The sequence below is a fragment of the Dermacentor albipictus genome, chromosome 4 (genome assembly GCF_038994185.2).
Source record: "Dermacentor albipictus isolate Rhodes 1998 colony chromosome 4, USDA_Dalb.pri_finalv2, whole genome shotgun sequence".
Classification (NCBI taxonomy): domain Eukaryota; kingdom Metazoa; phylum Arthropoda; class Arachnida; order Ixodida; family Ixodidae; genus Dermacentor; species Dermacentor albipictus.
The window spans coordinates 139,335,138-139,354,233 of NC_091824.1; the positions used below are offsets into that span (position 1 = coordinate 139,335,138).

The 19,096-nt window shown below is 44.3% G+C and overlaps 1 protein-coding gene across 4 annotated transcripts in view; it reads right to left on the minus strand.

Annotated features, from left to right (window-relative positions):
* The window catches only part of LOC139059346 (methyl-CpG-binding domain protein 5-like), a 65,169-nt gene that overhangs the window by 38,954 nt on the left and 7,119 nt on the right, over positions 1-19,096 (minus strand). For 3 of the 4 annotated variants that reach the window (XM_070537634.1, XM_070537631.1, XM_070537633.1), the window contains exons 2-4: positions 11,718-11,986; positions 8,009-8,201; positions 5,738-6,084 (exon numbers count right to left, since the gene is read on the minus strand). In XM_070537634.1, coding sequence (XP_070393735.1) covers positions 5,738-6,084; positions 8,009-8,201; positions 11,718-11,889 — 712 coding nt within the window. In that variant the 5' untranslated portion in view covers positions 11,890-11,986. Of the gene's footprint in view, positions 1-5,737; positions 6,085-8,008; positions 8,202-11,717; positions 11,987-15,094; positions 15,119-19,096 lie in introns of all 4 variants that reach the window. The other variant, XM_070537632.1, reaches the window with a different exon arrangement.

Consider the following 19,096-nt stretch of genomic DNA (forward strand, 5'->3'; position numbering starts at 1 on the left):
TTCTGAGACTCGCAAAAACTAATTGCCTCTGGTTGGCGATAAGATGAAGATTAGCGGAAGTTCGTCACACATTTTGCTTTCTTGACGGGCACACAACCACAGTTTTCTTGAGTGCACGCACCTACGCAGTTCGATTACACTATGGATGTACATATTAGTGTAAGAGCAGAAACATTTGAGTCTTGCGAAATGTTCTCGTGTGCACACTTTCAAAGCCTTGAACTATGTGTACAAAAATGCATCAAATTTTTATTTCTTATAAGTTCCTTTTTTATTATTATTATTCATAAATGAAGAGTACATATATACCAATGCAAAATATTTTTTTCTCACTTTAGTCACAATAGCAAAATTACGGTAATTTTTTTTTTGAAATAAATCCCCTAAGAAGAATTGTAATCAGCAATAAAAAAATTGACTCTGGGCTGTCGCATATGGCAAAAAAAATCGACCCTCAGAGGGTTAATTAATGCGGCTCTGCTTCTGCATGACCTGTGTAGTTTGCCTGCTTGACATATTTGCACGGTGTTTATTTTTCAGAAATAGCAGCAATGTACTGTACTGTACCTTGAACTTAAGCTTATCCTGTTTCCCCACAACCGTGGTTGTATAGTAGTAGGGTTTGCTTGCTTCTCACGTCACCTCCTCGCCCCTCCTCCCCTTGTATGGGAACTGCCCCTTCTCCTCCCTCCTCTCTACTGTTCTATCAATGTCCCCACTATACTGGCACCATAGTAGAAAGGGAAGCCCACTTTAGTAAAAAGGAAGCGGTGCAGTTTCTGCAGTGCTTCTGAGGGGAGTCACGACCAAGAGGTTAATGTGGCGACCCCCAGAAGCTCCAGAGGACATTGTGCACATTCGACACGGTGCACAGTGCCAACCAGAACTGCCTCTGGTTAATCTCCCTGCCTTTCTATGCATCCTTCTCTCTCTTTCTCTCTAGACACCGTGGAGTGAAACCTAATTTCTAGGGTAGCCTTTCACCTCTGACTCGCTCCTGTAATGTGGTGACCACACCCCTCCCCCTCCAACACGGTGTGCTTGACAGCAGCCACAGCAGCAGCAGAAGCAGCAGTGGGAAAGTCGAAGGAAGACGAAAATAAAACTTCACTTTAAAAATGTAGGAAGTCGCGGGGATGCTCAAAGCCAAAAAAAGAGCTGAAGGGGGGGGGGGGGGGTCGAACTAAATCTTTGAAGGCCTGCCAGTAACCATATTAGGCACCTCAGGGCTCATCCTGTGACCAAAGAGGGCACAAGTGCGTGTGTTAATTAAGGAACATGTGCTATGCCCTGTAACTGCAGCACCAGTATCCACCTGGTGAGTTTCACCCCCCCCCCCCCCCCGTTCAATTTGGCCCGCCGCATAAATTCAACCAGTTTCATCAGTCTGTTTAAGATTGAATAAACGGATGTCGGCTGTATAGGACTAGGCATCAGGAAATGAACAGCATGCACTGGGCACCCAAGGTGCAACGCTGGTGGTCACTGCGGCTCACTAGCGGCGCTCTCGCCTGACTGCCGGCCACTCACTTGTTTTGAAGGTCTAGCTCGTGTTGATAACAGCGCCAGGTTTTCGCGCCCTGTTCGCAGACTGTGGTGGCCGATGAGACCTCCCTTCCGTGCCACTGATATGTCCTAGCGGGCAGTCGTTCTCACAGACGAAGTCTTCGAGTTCAGTATGAACAGCATGACAGCAGCAGAACGAAGTTTGCAGTGAAAGACAACCATTGCAACCACCAATGGTCGCGCAGTTTCCCTTTCTATTTGCGGAAACAAAATCGTGCAGTGCCACCATGCTCCTGTTCACTTTCGCATATTCTATCACATAATTTTTTTTACGCAGCACGAAAATGAAGCCGAGACCGGCTAATTTAGCACCCCGAGACAGCAGTAACACAAGTTCGCAGATTGTTTCCAAAGTTCGAGCCTCCGTGATGGGAAGAAAAATAACAGCACTTTCTTTGCTTGCTTTTTCTTTGTCCCATACTGGCCAGGTGACAGCAATAATTATGCAAAAGACCACGACATAGACGTGGGGTTAAATCGTTCACTTTTACTAAAAAAAAATTCCTGCAATTTTGAACTCTTGGAACCGTGCAACGGTTATTTTGTAAAAAATTTCTCGCTCTTGTAACAGACAAAACCAAGCCAAATGCGAAAGTCCAATGCATCGCTAGTTACCATAATGATGCATACCACAGAAATTGGGCCGTTTATATTTGTGCAATATGTTAAGCCCACAACACATGCATGCACTGCCTCTCCACAGCAATTGAGTAAGTGCAGCTTGAGCAGCGTTTTAGCATACTGTCAAGCGTACTCCGCTACATTGAATAAGTAAATTAACAATGCACTAAAAAATTAGGCTTTAACGGCGTTCTACATCGCCAATGAATAACCACTGCTAAATGCAGCAGCATGTAGCCCACAGGGAAATGATTCTTCTCTTTTCATTCCCGGGTGGAATTGCCACACTGGCTCAGTGATCCCTCATTTCTAAGGCGGCAAAGCAATGCACTATACCTCGGTGATAAAGTGCAGTCACCGACCGGTTATTCAGGGGAGCTTTGAGGAAATTTTTACACCTCACAGTGTGCTGTCCCTCTATGCCTGCACAACCACACGGCAATATGGCAACCAAGTTGACCGATTTGAGCGGGAAAACAGTGATATTTTAATACGTTGCCGGCACCACCTCAAAACCAAATATTCAGCAGAAACAATCTCACAATGAATGTTGATGAAATCAACAAAGCGCCGCCGCCGTAGGAACGAGTTACAAGGTGTGTACTGCAGCGGGACTCCTCTTTCGCACTTCCCTAAGAACACGTGCCGTCCAGTGGCGGCACTGAGAAGCCTGCGCACGGCCTCCGAAATGCATGGCATGCCGGTGCATGCAAATGCCAAGAAACGTATTGTGAAAATTATAAAGGTTGAGCATCACTCACACTTTCATGTGGAATGTATATCGGACCATGAAGCCTTTCGTGTAAAGGTAGCGTGGTGGCCTGTTCTAACCAATAACGAATGGCTGCAGTTTGCATGAGCCATATCCACATTTGCAGCGAGCAAAACTGAGACACAGACGCAAATTTTTCCGTCATAGTATGTACTGCCCTTCAGACACAATGCCTTGGTTGGCAGCATCTGCCAAAACCACACTGCCGATGCTGTGTGATAACACTGACCGCATGGCTATGTATTCGTGGTGATGCAGAGTGCATGTATGTTAATACATTGATGCACTCGTGCCATGTATTTTCACAACAAACTACATTTCAGCCTCGCTATAATGAAATTGGATATAACGAAACAATAGACATAACAAAGTAAATAAAATTCTCCTTGAGATACCCATAGAGATTGATGTATCTTAAACCTCATTTTAACAAAGTAAAAGTGTTTTGCCAATGGATATAACGAACTAGAATCATCTCCATAACCAACAGTGCTGGCTGTTGCGCACCAACCATACTGCATTCTGCCGGGTTCCACATTCATTCGGCACAGCAGTTCAAAATTCCCAAGTCAAATGTGCCGTCGAGCAACGCAGGTCTTTTTTCACTGCTGCACGTAGCCACACACAGGAAAGCCATGCACAGCACCACTTCTTTCTAACCTTATCGCACCTCTCCTTCAGTGTGCAAAGCTAGACGCACCCTCCGATACTGTATAGGAGGCCATGCGTAGCGATGCTGCGCCACATGTCGATGATGATGCTTGCATGTGATGTGCTGAAAATCAGTGCCTCCACTTCTCTCTCTCACTGCAGCGCGCTGCTCTGTGCTGATGCAGCTAGGCACGGCCACTGAGACAGCGTGAAACCAGCAAAAGCCAGCCAAGCTAACCCGGCGTGCTCACACAGCAGAGACAAGGTGTCACTAGAAAGCAGCAGACCATATAGTTTCACTTTCGAGGGCCGAATGCATCCACACATGCATCTGCATTTCCAGTGCTGTGACAAGCTCTGTCAGCCACATACTTCAACGGGTTTCATAAAAATAATATGGCCGAGCCAAGTGACAAGTGGAAGCGAAAGACCATCACATTGGAACATATAAGGACACCATCGTAACTGCTGTCGCATGAGGTGCTAAAAAGTCACGTGTTGCACACGCTGGAGAGTTGGTATTTACTGTTCTTTTATTGAATTTTCACCGCATATGCAGTGCGTAGCAGCTGAGTGGGCCGCGGAGCCATAGACTTTTTTGCATGCTTAAAGTAGTCCATATCATTGCTAATATACTGCAGTAAACAGCAATACTAGTCGGTATAATGAAGTAATGGATATACAGTCAACGACTGAACTTTCGGACGCCCAAATTTTCGGACATGCCTGATATTTCGGACGTCTACGCGGCACCGCCACGAGCCCCATAGAATCAATGTACAAGGACATCTGAAGTTTCGGACGCTCGAACCTCTCGCCGTCCAATTTTCCGGACTTTTTGACGCGACGGAAGGTCCTTTGGCTCCTTGCACAGCGCCCTTGCGCAGGAGATCGACTTGCAGCCGAAGCATATCACCGCTTTGAACCACAACTAGCTAAATCTAGCCGTCACACACCGATTTGGTCTGGCCACGCTGGCTCTGTTCATCGCCGCACTTCGTCTTCGTCGTCCTCGCCAATGGCATCGAAGCGCGTAAAGCAGTACCGTCAGTTAACAATGGAGAAGAAAGCCGCCATTATTACGCAAGTCGTGAGCGGCCGGCCATCGCAGGCCGACGTGAGCAAGGAGTTCAGCATGGAGCAAGGAGTCAGGTTGTGGGGGATTCAGAAGACTCCGATGTTTGAAATGAGGAGCCAATGCCTGTGCCGCCTACAAGCGCCGAGTTGACGCGAGCACTGCTGACTCTTTCATCGGTGTACAGTGCTGACATGACCCTTGCTCAGATCGAGGTGAATATGATCGCATGTAACCGGAACGCTGTCCAAACAACAATCAACAAGTTCTTCAAGCCACTGCAGCAATAAAACCGGCTGCCCGACGATGCACATGTACATAATAAACTGGCAGTCGGCTGCATACAGAGTTTTTGAATGCGTTTTTTTATAGCCACTTCACTGATGCTTTGGCAGGGTTTCGGAAAACTGGTACTTTGCCCTCTACCTCTAAATCCGAGAAAGAAGGAGAAAAAAAGTGCGTTTTCTTGCATGCATTCATTTTTTCGGACTGCCTGAATTTTCGGACGTTCTTATGTTCCCTAGAGGGTCCGAAAAATCGGTCGTTGACTGTACCGAAGTAATTTCGGCTTCCCCTTCAACTTTGTTATAACAAGGTTCAATGTACTAATGGGCAATCAAAATCTGCAGCAGACCCTTTGCTGGCCCGTTGGAGGCATATCACCTGCGTCTCTTTTTCAAACCTGATCAAAAATGCATGTTTTTTTATTTTTTCACTACAACCTGCATATGTGTTCACAACGAATATTTAATATAATGAACACATTTTCATGTCCAGTGCAACTTCCGCAATAATGATGTTTGACTTTATAGAATGTGCCAGAGAATGACAGTTTGACACATGCGTCCTGGTGCAGTACAAGCCTTTGCATAAGGTATCCAAGAGAATGTCACGGCTGTTCAACATAGACAATAATTTGACATGTCAGGGTTTTATACAAGCGAGATCGACTGCATGTGTCAGTACTCCTGTTAGTTCCACAGGACCACATGTTGAGAAACAATGCCCACGAAAGTAGAGTTCGGAAATTCTAAAAAAGTTGACTAAAGCACCTTTTCTCGCAGGCCTGGCCAATGGAGATGCCACCGTGGCTGTTGCCGTTTGCAAAGGGGGCCTGAACGTGGGCAAACTTGGGCAGGCAGCGCTGCTTGTGCTGGTGGTGCTGGTGGTGGTTGTGGTGGTGGTGAGGGCGGCAATCGCTGATGCAGCTCTGCCATGGAGAGGCACCCTGCAGCCGCTGCCGTTAGCAGTGGGTGACCAGGGCCGGGAGAGAACCGCTGCATCAAAGCTGAACGTTTTCTCAAGGCTGAGAGGGCAGTCCAGGCCACACTTGCACACGCCATCCGTCTGCAGGTACCTGGCCACCTCGTCCAGGCTCCGCAGCTGGTGGTTGCTTGGGCTGTTCGGGCAAGAAGACACCGGGCATGACATAAAGCAGTGACCCTTTCTTATGCTGAAGAAAAACTACGCCATGTTATCTATTCTGATGAAAACAGACATATTAAATAGTTTAAAAGGGTACTGACATGACACTTTCTTACTTTTCCTTTTTTTTTTCCGGAAGTTTAGAAGCTCACCCCTGCCTTTGCTCGTCTTCAACGTTTTTTGGCAGCCCCATTATATAACAGCTATTTCACCTCGCATGGCTGCTCTATAAGCAGCATGCATACACAGAAACTCTTGCTCTCTAACACGAACTCTGACATCTCTAAATGTCAGTTACGTTGAAATGTTTTCCTTCTGTGGTGTGAACATGTATTTCTAACCCCTTATCTCCAAAATTTCATGTGCCTGTCTCCAGATATCTTGAAATACGGACTGTGAAAATACCACCTCAAACCAACGCTTATGGGGCAGCTAACCTGCCCTTCTTCACTCGGAGCCGAGCACACCTCTGCACTTGGCGCCGCTCCGGGTAAATCTTGTGAGAGTTAAAGTCGGTGCGATCAGCACCCAATCGCGGTGTCCAAATCCCATTCTGCAATGGCTCCCTGAAACAAACACTGATCTTGCAGGCTATGCTCTTGCTGGCAGCATGCGCCAGAAGCAATTGCATAAGCTGAGAATACGTCATGGCCGTCATGTTTGGGCGGCGCCTACTTGCCTCATGAATGAGGAGAGAAAATGGCACGAGACTTCCACCAGATTTTGAAGTGCATTTGTGATTTTCGAAGCATGTTATCTATTACCGCGCTTACTCGGCTAATGATCACACTCGCGTAATGATTGCACCCCAGAATTTTGTCGTCAAAATTTGACTTTTTTTCCCCGTGTAACGATTGCACCCTGAACTTGTCGCAGCGATATGCCGTGTGCCAAGTCTAGCTAATGATGACCATGCTTACCATCTGTCGAATGCTACGCGAACGACTCTTGAAGACGTACCAAGCGGTCTGCACATACCCAACATGCTTAAGCAGATGCCTCATTTCATTCCTTTTATCACTTTGCGCACTTCCATGAGAAAAAAAGCTACAATCAAACTTGCCTCGGCTTTATTATTTGTAGGCTTCATAATGGTTTTGGTCAACAACAACAACACAAAGGGCGCCTTTCGGTTCTTCTCGTCTCCACTCGTAGGCACGCACCAAATCGCGAGCAGCAACGATAGTGGCCACGTTTACACTGATACGTTAGAAGTGTACCCTATTCATACACCGACGCTTGTAACACAGCGAAGATATTCGCCCACCCTTAGCGGAAACGTGTCGTATTAGGATGGCACTGCAAACAAATGCTGCAGTTTCCGCAGCATGCCCGCCATGTGTTTCTATGTCACTGGCACCTAAGCGCGCCCATCTCTGTTTCCATCCCCTCAAAGTGGACATTGCTACATTATTGTCGCAAACTTGCCAATATTAACGATATTATTCATTACTGATATGGAAGAAACTGCTTCAATGTGCGTAATGTACTCAGGAAGTGACAAAGGGCCTGAAATGGGGCATCTGCTTAAGAATCTGTTTGGTGTGTGCAGACCACTTGGTAAGCACCATCATCATCAGCTATACTTGGCACACGACACATCGCTGTAGCAAGTTTGGGGTGCGATCATAACGCAGAAAAAATTTTGCCGGCAAAATCTAGGGGTACGATCATTGTGCGAGTGCCACCATTATGCAAGTAAATACGGTAATCACTATTCGTTTTGACATCAATTTGAGTAAAGAAAAATTTATACTCGCACATGCCTAGATATTACATCTTTCCTGGCTTACTTGCAGTAAGAGTGGCTTCTTTCGTATTGCAAAAAGGGTAAATTAGCAATACAGCCCAACTTATCCATTTCTATATTGTCCCATTAAGGTTACTGCTATATTTACCTATAGTAGACAATTTTGCCTTCGACAAGACAGCGACGCCAGCCAGGGGGCACAAGTACAGCAGCGGGGATGTAACCAGGTTTCCCACTGCCCCGAGCACCTGCTTCCATTGTAGAAGCACTGCCGCCAAAATTTGCACCCGTTTCATCCTTGGAGCGCTGCAGCAGCACTGGTGCTGGATCACGTGTTGGGCCTGCAACAGCAAACAGTGAAAAGCTTGTCTCAGTTGAGGCCGCCATTTTGCAAAAGCAAAAGAGTGAATGCTATGCGGTGCAGTTGGCATCAAAAGGCTACAGACCATGGTTTCCACAAGAAAACATTGAATTTGCAAGCGCTTTATGACTGCAGCTAGTATAACCCTGCAAAACTATGTTGTTTGCAAGCTGTTAAATGCCTCTAGAACAAACAATACTGCTGGTCCTGGCGAAACTGTTATCTTTCATATGTGTGCAATGCTTCTACAATAAAGACTGCTTCAACAAGTTTGCCTAAACAATGAAGTAATTCGGGTAACTCCGAAAGCTGATTTGTGGCTCTACCACAAGCATACAATGCCTTGGATGGTCCGAACTCTGCCATAGTTGTGGTACCCATCGCCCCCACACTGGACAGAAACTCCAGTGGGTGGAGTGGCTAAGCATGGCGAAGGCACTAACAGCCTCAATGTAACAAGGTTGGCTGCAATCGCACATTCCATCAGATGAAGTATGTGCGCAGAAGAAAATTAGCAGCTCCTTTCACTAATAACCTCTCGAATTTATTCTAAATAAGGGTCTTGTTTTTCTGAATGTGCTTAGCCTGCTCTATTGAGAGTGGTACAGAGTGCTACCTTTACAATGAATTGACCTATCTGACGAGGAATTTTCGATGGCCTAAGCTCTTGACTATACAGGCATTTAACTGCACTAGTATAAGCTAAAAATTCTAATACTGTGGAACCCCATTGATATGTTCCTTGCTGTTGCATCTTCCAGGCTGCTATAGCGTTTTTATAATCCCAACCTGAAGACGATTGATTCCTATGTATTATGTTCCGATTTCATATGTTGCATTCTGTAATGTTCTTGCATCTTACTTGGCATTTGAATGTGGCAGTTATGTAAATTTAGCAATGCAGGGGCAAATTCGCTCTTGCATGTTGCTACAAAGGCGATAAATGTTATGCTGCAGAAATCCCGGCCACGGCGGCTGCATTTTGATGGGGGCGAAATGCGAAAACACCAGTGTACTTAGATTTAGGTGCACGTTGAAGAACCCTGGGTGGTTGAAATTTCTGGAGTCCTCCACTGCGGCGTGCCTCATAATCAGAAAGTAGTTTTGGCACGTAAAACCCCATAATTTAATTTTTATGCTGCAAAAAAAAAACACACACAAGAACAAATAAAGTTGCACAGACAGAGCGGTTGACAAAGCATCCAAAGAAGTGCACATCGATTAAAACCTACCAGGAACCAAGCACGCCGAGCCAAATCCGTCGTGAGTAGGGTCACATGCTGGGGGTACTTGAAGGAGAAAGAACAAAGGGGAAGGCTTCCCAGACCCTTGCCTTGAGAAGGCTGAATGTGTGATGTAATGCTCCTGCCAATCATCATCGCAGTCACATGGTTAAGCCTGTCAAGCCCTACTGGTAGCACCACTCCAAGAAGCATGTCTTAGTGTGGTTGTAGTTTCTGCTGGTTCCCCAAGGTGAGCTTGGCCACAATACAGTGGTGTTATGCACTGAAGCATACGTAAAGTATTGCGGTAAGTCATACATGACATGTGTGCATGGGTCGTCTCCTATCAGAGTACAAGCGCCGAGATGTCTGATAACTGTACTGGTAGCCATTCAGAGCTCTTTCTGATGTTGCTGTGGCAATTTATGGCCTTCCTCACTGTTACATTTATTTCCCTGGTCCCTTGAAAAACGTTCTAACAGGGCTCATCTGTACGAGTAAAAATATTCAGTTCTTTATCAGATCTCGTAGATCGGGAACTCTGCGTGCCGACTGTACCTAAGGTAGCCGGCTGACCACAACTCCTTTTCAAACAGACATATTGAAAATGGCAGGCATACACAAACAGGGACAAAAAAGAAAAACCTGAACAGGTGCTAAGCCTCAATTGTACTCTGGTATGTAAGAACAGGTCACATTACATTACACATGTGCAGATATGACCAGGAAGACACTGCCACACTCTTATTAGCAACAGAGAACAAGGAATAAATTCGCACAGGCCTGCTGGCAAGCACTTGGACAGAAATGTCAGCAACGGCAAGTCAAACAGAGAACATTCCACCTGTTTCAGTACTGTTGATTGTCGATATGCCTTGCATGCCTAAACCATTCCGTGGTGATGCTTTTGAGGATGTCAAAGACTGTTGAGACCATTTCGAATTGATTGCCACATTTAACGAGCAGGATGACCGTTGCAAGCTCAAGAATGTTTATTTGTCCCTCAAGAACTCCGCATGAGTGTGGTATGACAACCGCAAAACGTGAACAACATGAGAAAAGAAACACGAATGATTTAAATTACTTCCATTCACAACATGCCCACTGCAGAAATGCAAGTAATCCTCAATTCCAAATTTTTTTTTTTCCTTCGGAATATAATGACAACCGCAGACAGAGCATGCATATATACTGCAGAAACAAAAACTATTCTGTTTCAAGAGAGATATTACAAGCAACAAGACAAAAAAAAAAGTAATAATAATCTTGGCTCTGAGTAGTACACATAATCCTGTTCAATTTGGTCTTTTTCGAGCGGTGTCCTGTACTTACTATCAGAGCTTACCAGCGATATGTTGCAAAACTGCAATAGGCTAAAAACAGTTTTCGCTCACAGGTCAAGAAACTAACTCATTGATCTGTCACGTGCACATCACAGCCAATGCTGCCTGGTGACATTAAACCTTCCAATGCTTTGCTAATGTCTGCTCAGCACTTCATAGATGGTTGTCTCTAATGCGACTAACAGGCCAAGGATACTGAATTTTACTAAATGCTTCTTAAACCTGAATGTCAGGTGTACAGGATTCTTCCAGCTATACACTGCTGGATTGTGCGCCCTTATTTTGCCCAGAGGCAGCATTTCCTAGTGGATTTAGTGTAACCTTTTCAATACAGCAGGAATTGACGAAAATTGTACCAAGGTTTACAAAATTGTGGTGCACTGGCAGTCATGTTTCCAATGCAGAGGTTCAAGCGTAGAGAGAAAAAAACTACACATGATGTGACTGATGATGATGGTTGTGACCACTCCTTTTATAGCCACTAACAAACACTGCCAACTAATGTAGGAAACTGCAACTATAGAGAAGCTGACAGATATACTTATCATTGGCAAAGGAAGGGTTACTTGCCTGTTTGGTATAACATAAGTTCAAAATGCACATAATCTACAATGATACCACTGAAACAACATCAATTTCACTGTTACGGTGAATGCCATATTTCATCACAGAGGTGACAGATGACACCACTGTTCCGCGACAGCCAATCAACATTTTGGGTTGCAACTGCAAAAAATTGTGCACTTGGTATTCATTGTGGACAAAACAGGCAAGCAACACCCCCAAACATAATACTAAACTAAACCTACTGTGCGAATACCATTTCTGTCTGAACAAATCAGCAGTTTGGCCGAGAGAGTCAATTACACCTGAAGCTCCTATTTACAGAACGCTCGGTGCACTCTGCTAGGGGCATGCCAGTACACACACCTGTACTGGTGTTGCTGTGGCCAGCTGCTGCTGCATGACTATAGTGCTGCTGCTGCTGCTGCTGCTGTGGCCAGACGGCAGCGTTCTCCTCCGTGGCGCTGGGGGTTCCCTCCTCGAGGGGGCAGGGGGGCAGAGATGCCGCTCTCAACTGTGGGGGGCCGTCTGCCGCCATCGAGGGGGCCACTGGGCCATGCTGCCTGCTCGGGGCCTCGTTAGCCCCCACGAGCTCCCGTGCCCCGCAGGGCCATTACCCCCGGCCAACTCTCCCCCTGCACATGCCAGCACAAGGCAACACAAGTGAGCTCGCACACTCAATGATGAACATGGCTTACAGTCTGCCAACTTCCTTGCTATACTATGGATTCAACTTACTGTCTCCACAAGTCAAACTTTCTTTGAATTAATGCACTCACATTTAACTATCAAACAGTTAGTCATTTGGAGGCACCAGGCCTGCACAGAGGTCTAGACATGCTCCAACTTCGTTTCCTTCCTGTTTTCAGAACAGGTGTACAGCACTTCAGGTGTTCCGCTGCTGGCATGAGCACTGTGTGCACGCACATTGGTGCTCCTGCTTGAGCAGCTGTGTTCAAACAATAGACAGTAAACATCAGGCTAAATCTAATACTTTTGCTAGCCGCTGACAAATGTGTGCCAAGACTAACCATTGTCATGTAAGCAGACAATTGAAGAGCAAGAACTTGCAGAAATTAAACTGTGCAGAGCTATATGTCCTCCACAAAATTTCTAGTAATAGGTTTCATGCAGAGAGAACGCTTGGCATTAAACTGATACATTTGCAGCCCCACTGGCAAAATAACATTTACGTCGACACAGTTGCCTTGGATCGTTACCACGGAGACAATTATGATGTCTTCCAATCATTCCTGTGCCGTTAATGCCACTACTGCAGATGCTTTATACACAGACACTTTTACCACATTTTCCCCCTAAGCAGTGAAGGTCACACATAACTGGCAGAATTGATGCTATAGGCAGTGATTAAGACTATCAGTCAGTTCCCTGCTCCTTACATCAATTGCCATCCACATTGTGCCCATAGTTTAAAAATGCCTTACAGTGATGGTCATGAATCGCATAGGCTACCTTCCTTTACCCCTTCGGGCACCAATTATACCCAAAGAATATTTAGTTACTCCACATTTCTTGTATTTTCAGAATAATGAAAAGCGTACAGCTCCAAAACGAATTAATTTCACCAAGTTTAATCAGATTTACAGAAAGTGGACTTCATGCAAGAACTCAACATTAGATATGAGAACTTCCACTCTTTCACGTCTAGCATACTCGGAAGTAACTATCTAGTAATTTGAAAAGATGATGCCCGATGTAAAACATTGTGAAAAACAATGAAAGAAGTGAAGCCACCTCATGGTGGTGTAGCGACACCATGAGCAAACAACCTCTGGCCTTCTACCTTTCAACTCACTTTTACTAAAACACTCTAAAAATATCATTCAAACTTGTAGTGCAGCTTCACTCAAAAAAGGTCGTCAAGATTTATGCTATATGTTTTAAATACCCGTATTTCCATCAGTGTTGTCACTTTTGATGCAATGAATCGGCATGCACAACTGAGCACATGGTGCCTGAAAGTGTTATGTGCACAGTCATCATCACCACCATCAGCCTTCTTGTACACTGCAGGGTAGAGTTCTGTATGACCACTGCCTTGCAATGACCAAACTCATCCTAACAATGTAAATTTCCTAATCTTATCGTTCTACCACACTCAATTCCATATTATTTCACTTGGCACACACCATTACTCCAATAGACCACCAGTTACCACTTCTACCGCTTAAATGCCAAATGCAACAAAATTCTATTTGGGTAAAACTGGTTACAAGTTAGTAGCACTTAATATTGAAGAAATCTCGATGAAGCTGTGGGGATAATAATTGTCCAATTACTTTTATTAACAGCCTTTAAATAGGATATTAACAGATGATAGAGACATTCGGTGGTTAGCAGATATGATGCATTTTCTAGACCATGACTAGCAAAATTTTCACTTTGATGCAAGCACCACTCAATGTCGAAGTCCTACCCACTCACTGTGCTAACTCTCAACGTTTCGGGTACTGTGTGATTTCCAGCAAGCAGGAATGGTGATAAAAATGTATATTTTTGCACATTGTCTCATATTTTAAAAAGATTTACTGCATGAAGGCCTACTCTATACCGCCACTATATGAAACTAATCATTTTACAAGCCCAAAAATTTTGTTTATAACTATTTTGTAATCCACCGTTAAGCCTATCGATAACTTTCTGATCCTTACCTTCATTTGAAATTTATGTCACTGAAGGACACTGGACACTGAAGGCAAACGTATACCATCGGACTTCACTAAATGCACTCAGCAGAAAAATTTGGGTTTTGTTCCAACTTTCTGCTGCCAGAATAAGAATAGGGTGCATGTGTGCTAGCATAGCTGTTGGGCAGATGTGTACAACTTGCTAGGGCATGCTGAGCTGAGCTAAGTGGATTATAAATGCTGAGCTAAGTCTGTCCATGGCCTTGATGCCACAAGGTAAAACTGTCCAATGTCTTGATGATACAATCAAGTGGAGGACCAATTTCCAGAAGCGCTAGTTTCAATGCTAGTTCAGGGAGCAGAATTTACGCCATAAACATGATTAGTATCCAGTTAGACCAGCGGACTTCCCTATCACAACCAAGCCATCAGTGTACCTCTAAATGGCTTTCTCAGGGATACTGTGCCAGATAAATAACCTAGTTCCAAGAAAATGCTTAGGAAGATCTAGGTAGCATTAAATGCTAAAAAAATATGAACAGAATGATGGCACTTTTATCGTAAAATTATGTTAATCTGTTTAACAGCCTGAGCTCCGCCACGGCCAAATCGAGCGAATATTCTCGCACACAGATCCAGTGGCTAAGATGCGAGGTTAAGTTTAAAAGAAATTCTTCCCGAAAATTGTGTTGCACCTACTAAATGTACTTAAGCACTTAATACACAAATGGTGCTATATTGCAGATTTAGCATACTGCTGCATATGCAAGACATGCAGATGCAGCTTAACAACTATCATGTATGTACATGTAGAGATACGACTTTGTGTACTAAAACATTGTTCTGAATGTTGACTTCTGTTTATCAGATTTAGCATTCTAATACAGTTTATGAATGTGATGCAAAACATATCCATTATAAATGCTGCTTATAGATGCACAATAATTACTTCAGGCTTACAGCAGCTGCATATACTAGCATCATAGGCTATGGAGAAAGCCAAATACCAGATTATCTAGCCTTGTTGCAAGCTTGAGATAGGAGGAGGCCTAAATGATGGCTCAGAGTTTCAGAATGATGAAAGAGGAATCTCACCTTCTTTGCATTAAAGGAAAGCACCTGCAGATTGACAAAACAATGGCACAAAATATCAGAAGCAGCCAATGCAGCTGTTTTGATGTGTCGATATTACGCAGTGCACTGTAGATATTACTACATTTGTGGAAACATTTCTATGTCGATGCGTCCTTAAAACCTTCCACTTTTCATCTTTGCCACAACACAATGGCTCCCATAAATCTAGTGAACTAAAACATCCACAAAAATAAGGAATGGCGTTTTCAGTGCTCAGAGGCATTTTTATTTTATTAGGTTTGGATTTTCGGAGCAAACTGCAACAAAATTGTGTTTATAGCCAGTAACACCTTTGGGCACACCAACACCAATTTATTTTGTGAAATTAATTAAACATCACACTTTCAAGCAAAGCATTCAGTAAACTAGACAAATTTTTCCTACATTTATTCTGTCCGAAATAAATGTCATTATAGCATTTGTCAGAGCTTCTCGTATCTTAAAGCTAGCTTTCACTCCAGGCTGTTAGCTAAACTCTACTCCATTTTGTACATAGCAGGCAACGCTATGAAGGACAGATTTCTATCATTACCTGCATTCGTAATTAAAAAATAAGTTGGGAGCACATGTGAAAGATATGGGTTAGCATCATGCAATTCCATGTAACACTAAGCCTCACACTTTTATGTTGTAAAATATGCGTAATTATTACATGGATGGTGTAACAAGTCTGAACCCATTTACCACCGAATGAGCAAAGTGACATGTTTCCGTGGCCTAGAAGCTGCAGCAAACTGCTTGCACTCGCGATCAAACATAGTATGATGAATGCCCGAAGCACAAAGTTCAGGAAATAATAAAAAATATGTGGTGTGATGCGACTTTGCCCGGGATGAATTAACGATACTTTTCCTATGTAATACTTTTTCACATTTAGTCAGCGGTCCGAACAGCGCTCCACTCAGGTTATCACCAGGATCACCCGGTGCTGAATTGTGGGTGATAAGAAACGAAAAGAATCGAGCAAATGGAATCCATATATCATACCGTTCCTTATGCCCGCAAGTTGTAGTTGTAATACGTGAAGTACTTAAGCTGCTCAAGGTGTCAAAGATCAATAAAGAACTGCACTACAAAATGTGCAGAGCGAGGCTTTTATGACTGCACTGCCTGCATTGCTTCGGCAGTGTTGCATGCTATGAAATGGAGTACAGTGTAGGCACAGCCAATTTTTAAATCTGCACTTCATGTTATGTAAGTAAGCATGGCTCCTACATTGAAACAGCATGTGGGAGCCAAGTATGCCTTGTTTTGTATGATAACTGGTGATCAGTAGTGGAGTCAAAGTTGCCAAAGAGGTGCAGTTGCGGAAGATTCTGTCTGCTGCTAGTCCAGGCTAGAGTTGTGCAGTGTTCCCATTTTCCTATCTTGCTGTCCATAAGCATTCACTAATTATTGCGCCAGAGTAGCCAATTTCTGGAGAAAAAGAATTAAATTCTGGTGCTTTATGCGCCAGAACCAGGATCTGACTATGCGGCACACCGTAGTGGGGGACTCTGGATCGATTTTGACCACCTCGGATTCTTTAATGTGAACCCAATTCATGGTACACAGGCGCTTTTGTCTTTTGCCCCCATCAAAATGTTGCCACCACCACCGAAGGGATTAGACCCTACACCCTTGGGCATAGTAAATCAAAGCCATAGCCACTACGCCTCCATGGTGAGTGCCAATTTCTGTTCAGATGAGGTTGTGCCTTTTGTTGCTCAGTAAGCCTTGCTATTGTTTGTTGCACTTTGACAAGTAGAGCCTCATTGTCTCTCAATAGGTCTGCACTCAATCAGATTACTCTTATGGCAGTACAGGGATAAAGAGGCCTTCATCAAGCAGTGAAATTAAAATCAACTGATGATCTGTACTGAATGTTCGAACAATTATAGTTAAAGAGCCCAACAACTTATGTTTATGGTACCCACCTATCTTTTCTTTAGAGCAACTGGGAGTTTACTATCCAGACTGCCCAACCCTGTAACAATTGAATGAAAAAACATAGTGGAATGCTTTTTATAGGAATTTTTAAACCTGTCATCAGAATGGTGTTTATATAGTTCATGTAGAACCTCTCCATAAACACTTTTTCTAACCAGGTTAAGTACCACTAGCCCACCCTCCTCCTCCACATTCCTCTCCCGCTTATTGATAACTCTCAGCTCCTGAAGTCACTTGGAAAGTTAGTCATCTCAGCTTCTCGCTCCGAATGGAAGCGATGCCATAATTCCTAATATTGTCAAGATTGCTCTTTACTGCATAGTGGTGCAGAGGGCCGGCAAAGAGTGCTGGTTCATTATATGCAGGCAAAAAAAATGGGCAGATGTTTATAGATACTGCTTTGTGCGCTGCACCACCTGATACGGCTGTGTAGAGATGCAAATATGCAACAGCAAGTGGCAACTAAAGCTAAAATTTAAGAAGTGGAAATCTTAGAAGCAAAACTCATGAGCAAAGAATCAAGGAATAGCGGCACCTGCTGGATCGCTGATGCTACTTAGCAATAGCGGCAGCACCACTAGGATGGAGGAGGTTTAGCTCTATGCTGGAAACAGTGAAAAGCGAGCTTGATGGCAAATCTATACCAGCATGAGAGACAAGTCTACAACAAGGGTGACCCTGTCCATAATCAAAGCGACTGTCATCACACTCCTGCTTTTGGAAGCTGAGCGCATTGGTTAGCTAAGGTATGCCATGCTATGTAGCCAAAATTTGACAATGGAAAGATACGTATTGTATTTCACCATAAAATACCGCAAAATCACTCCACCTTGTGCAAGTACCCTTCCCCTTTTCCATGAATCTTGCATTTCTGTACACCACCAACTAAGTGCCCTAGCTTCTCCGCTGCTGGTCCAGAAAAAAATAGTGATATCAAAATACGAAATTCAGACATGCGACACTGACACCGTGTACGTTGGGTGCAACAGCCTTCACATTGCTGGCATCTACTGGAACAAGCCATCAGACTAGTTTTCAGACGACCTGAATGGCCTTCGTGCGAAACAGCAAAACACCGAAAGGAAACCTACTTAGGCTGTCCTGGAAGGACATGGTGGACTTTGCAGCTGCAGCATGGGCTGCAGTCCCAGAAGAAACCACAGGATACTCATTCAAGTAGTAGCAGTAGCAGGGTTCGTACACAATTTTTGGCTGAAAATTCAAGGACATTTCAAGGATTTCAAGGATGCAAAAAGGCAGAATTCAAGGAGTGTTAGCGTAATTTTATTTCCTCACATGACTTAGGAAAGGAGCCCTATTTTCGCATTAATTTCTCTTTCAAGAGCTGTTATCTCCGCTTCTTTTTCTTTGGCTGTTCGGCGGAAACTGTTGGCCTTGACAAGACAAGTCAGGTCATATTTTGCTTCGGCGTCTTCCGAAAAGCGCTCCGCTGACTCCTGCAAGCACTTAAGAGTTTTTTGGAGCTTTGTCTTCTTCTCCTGCATGCTCTGCAGCTCTAGCTCTAGTTATTTTATCTTCAAGGTTACCTGCTGTGCTACAGCTTGCTTCTTCTGTTCGTCCATGTATAACGCATACCTATGCCTGGCTTGGCGCACTGATGACTTCAGTTCTTTCGACAGCGGAACGTTAAGCAGCCCACCATGGGTTTTCACGGCCTCGCAGATGACTCGTTGTGAGATATACGAGAGCTCTGGCACATTTTCGACCGCGATTTGCTTGTTTACACTGAAACGTCTTTCTGCTGACGCCTGCCCATGGCTAAGCAAGAGAAGGACCTTCAGTACTTCCCATAACATCAAGAACGCCGGGTCATGCTTCAAAAGGCGCACGAAGAGAACGTCAAGGCGTTCCTGGTCTCTTTCATAGTTTTGCAGTTCATGCCGTTTTTCTTGGCAGAACTGAATGTACTGTGCACACACAATATCACTCTTGTGCTCAGAAAGAAGCTTGCTGTCAATTAAACAGTTAAGAAAACTTTCAGCTTTCCAAAGCACATTTCTGTCTTTGACATCT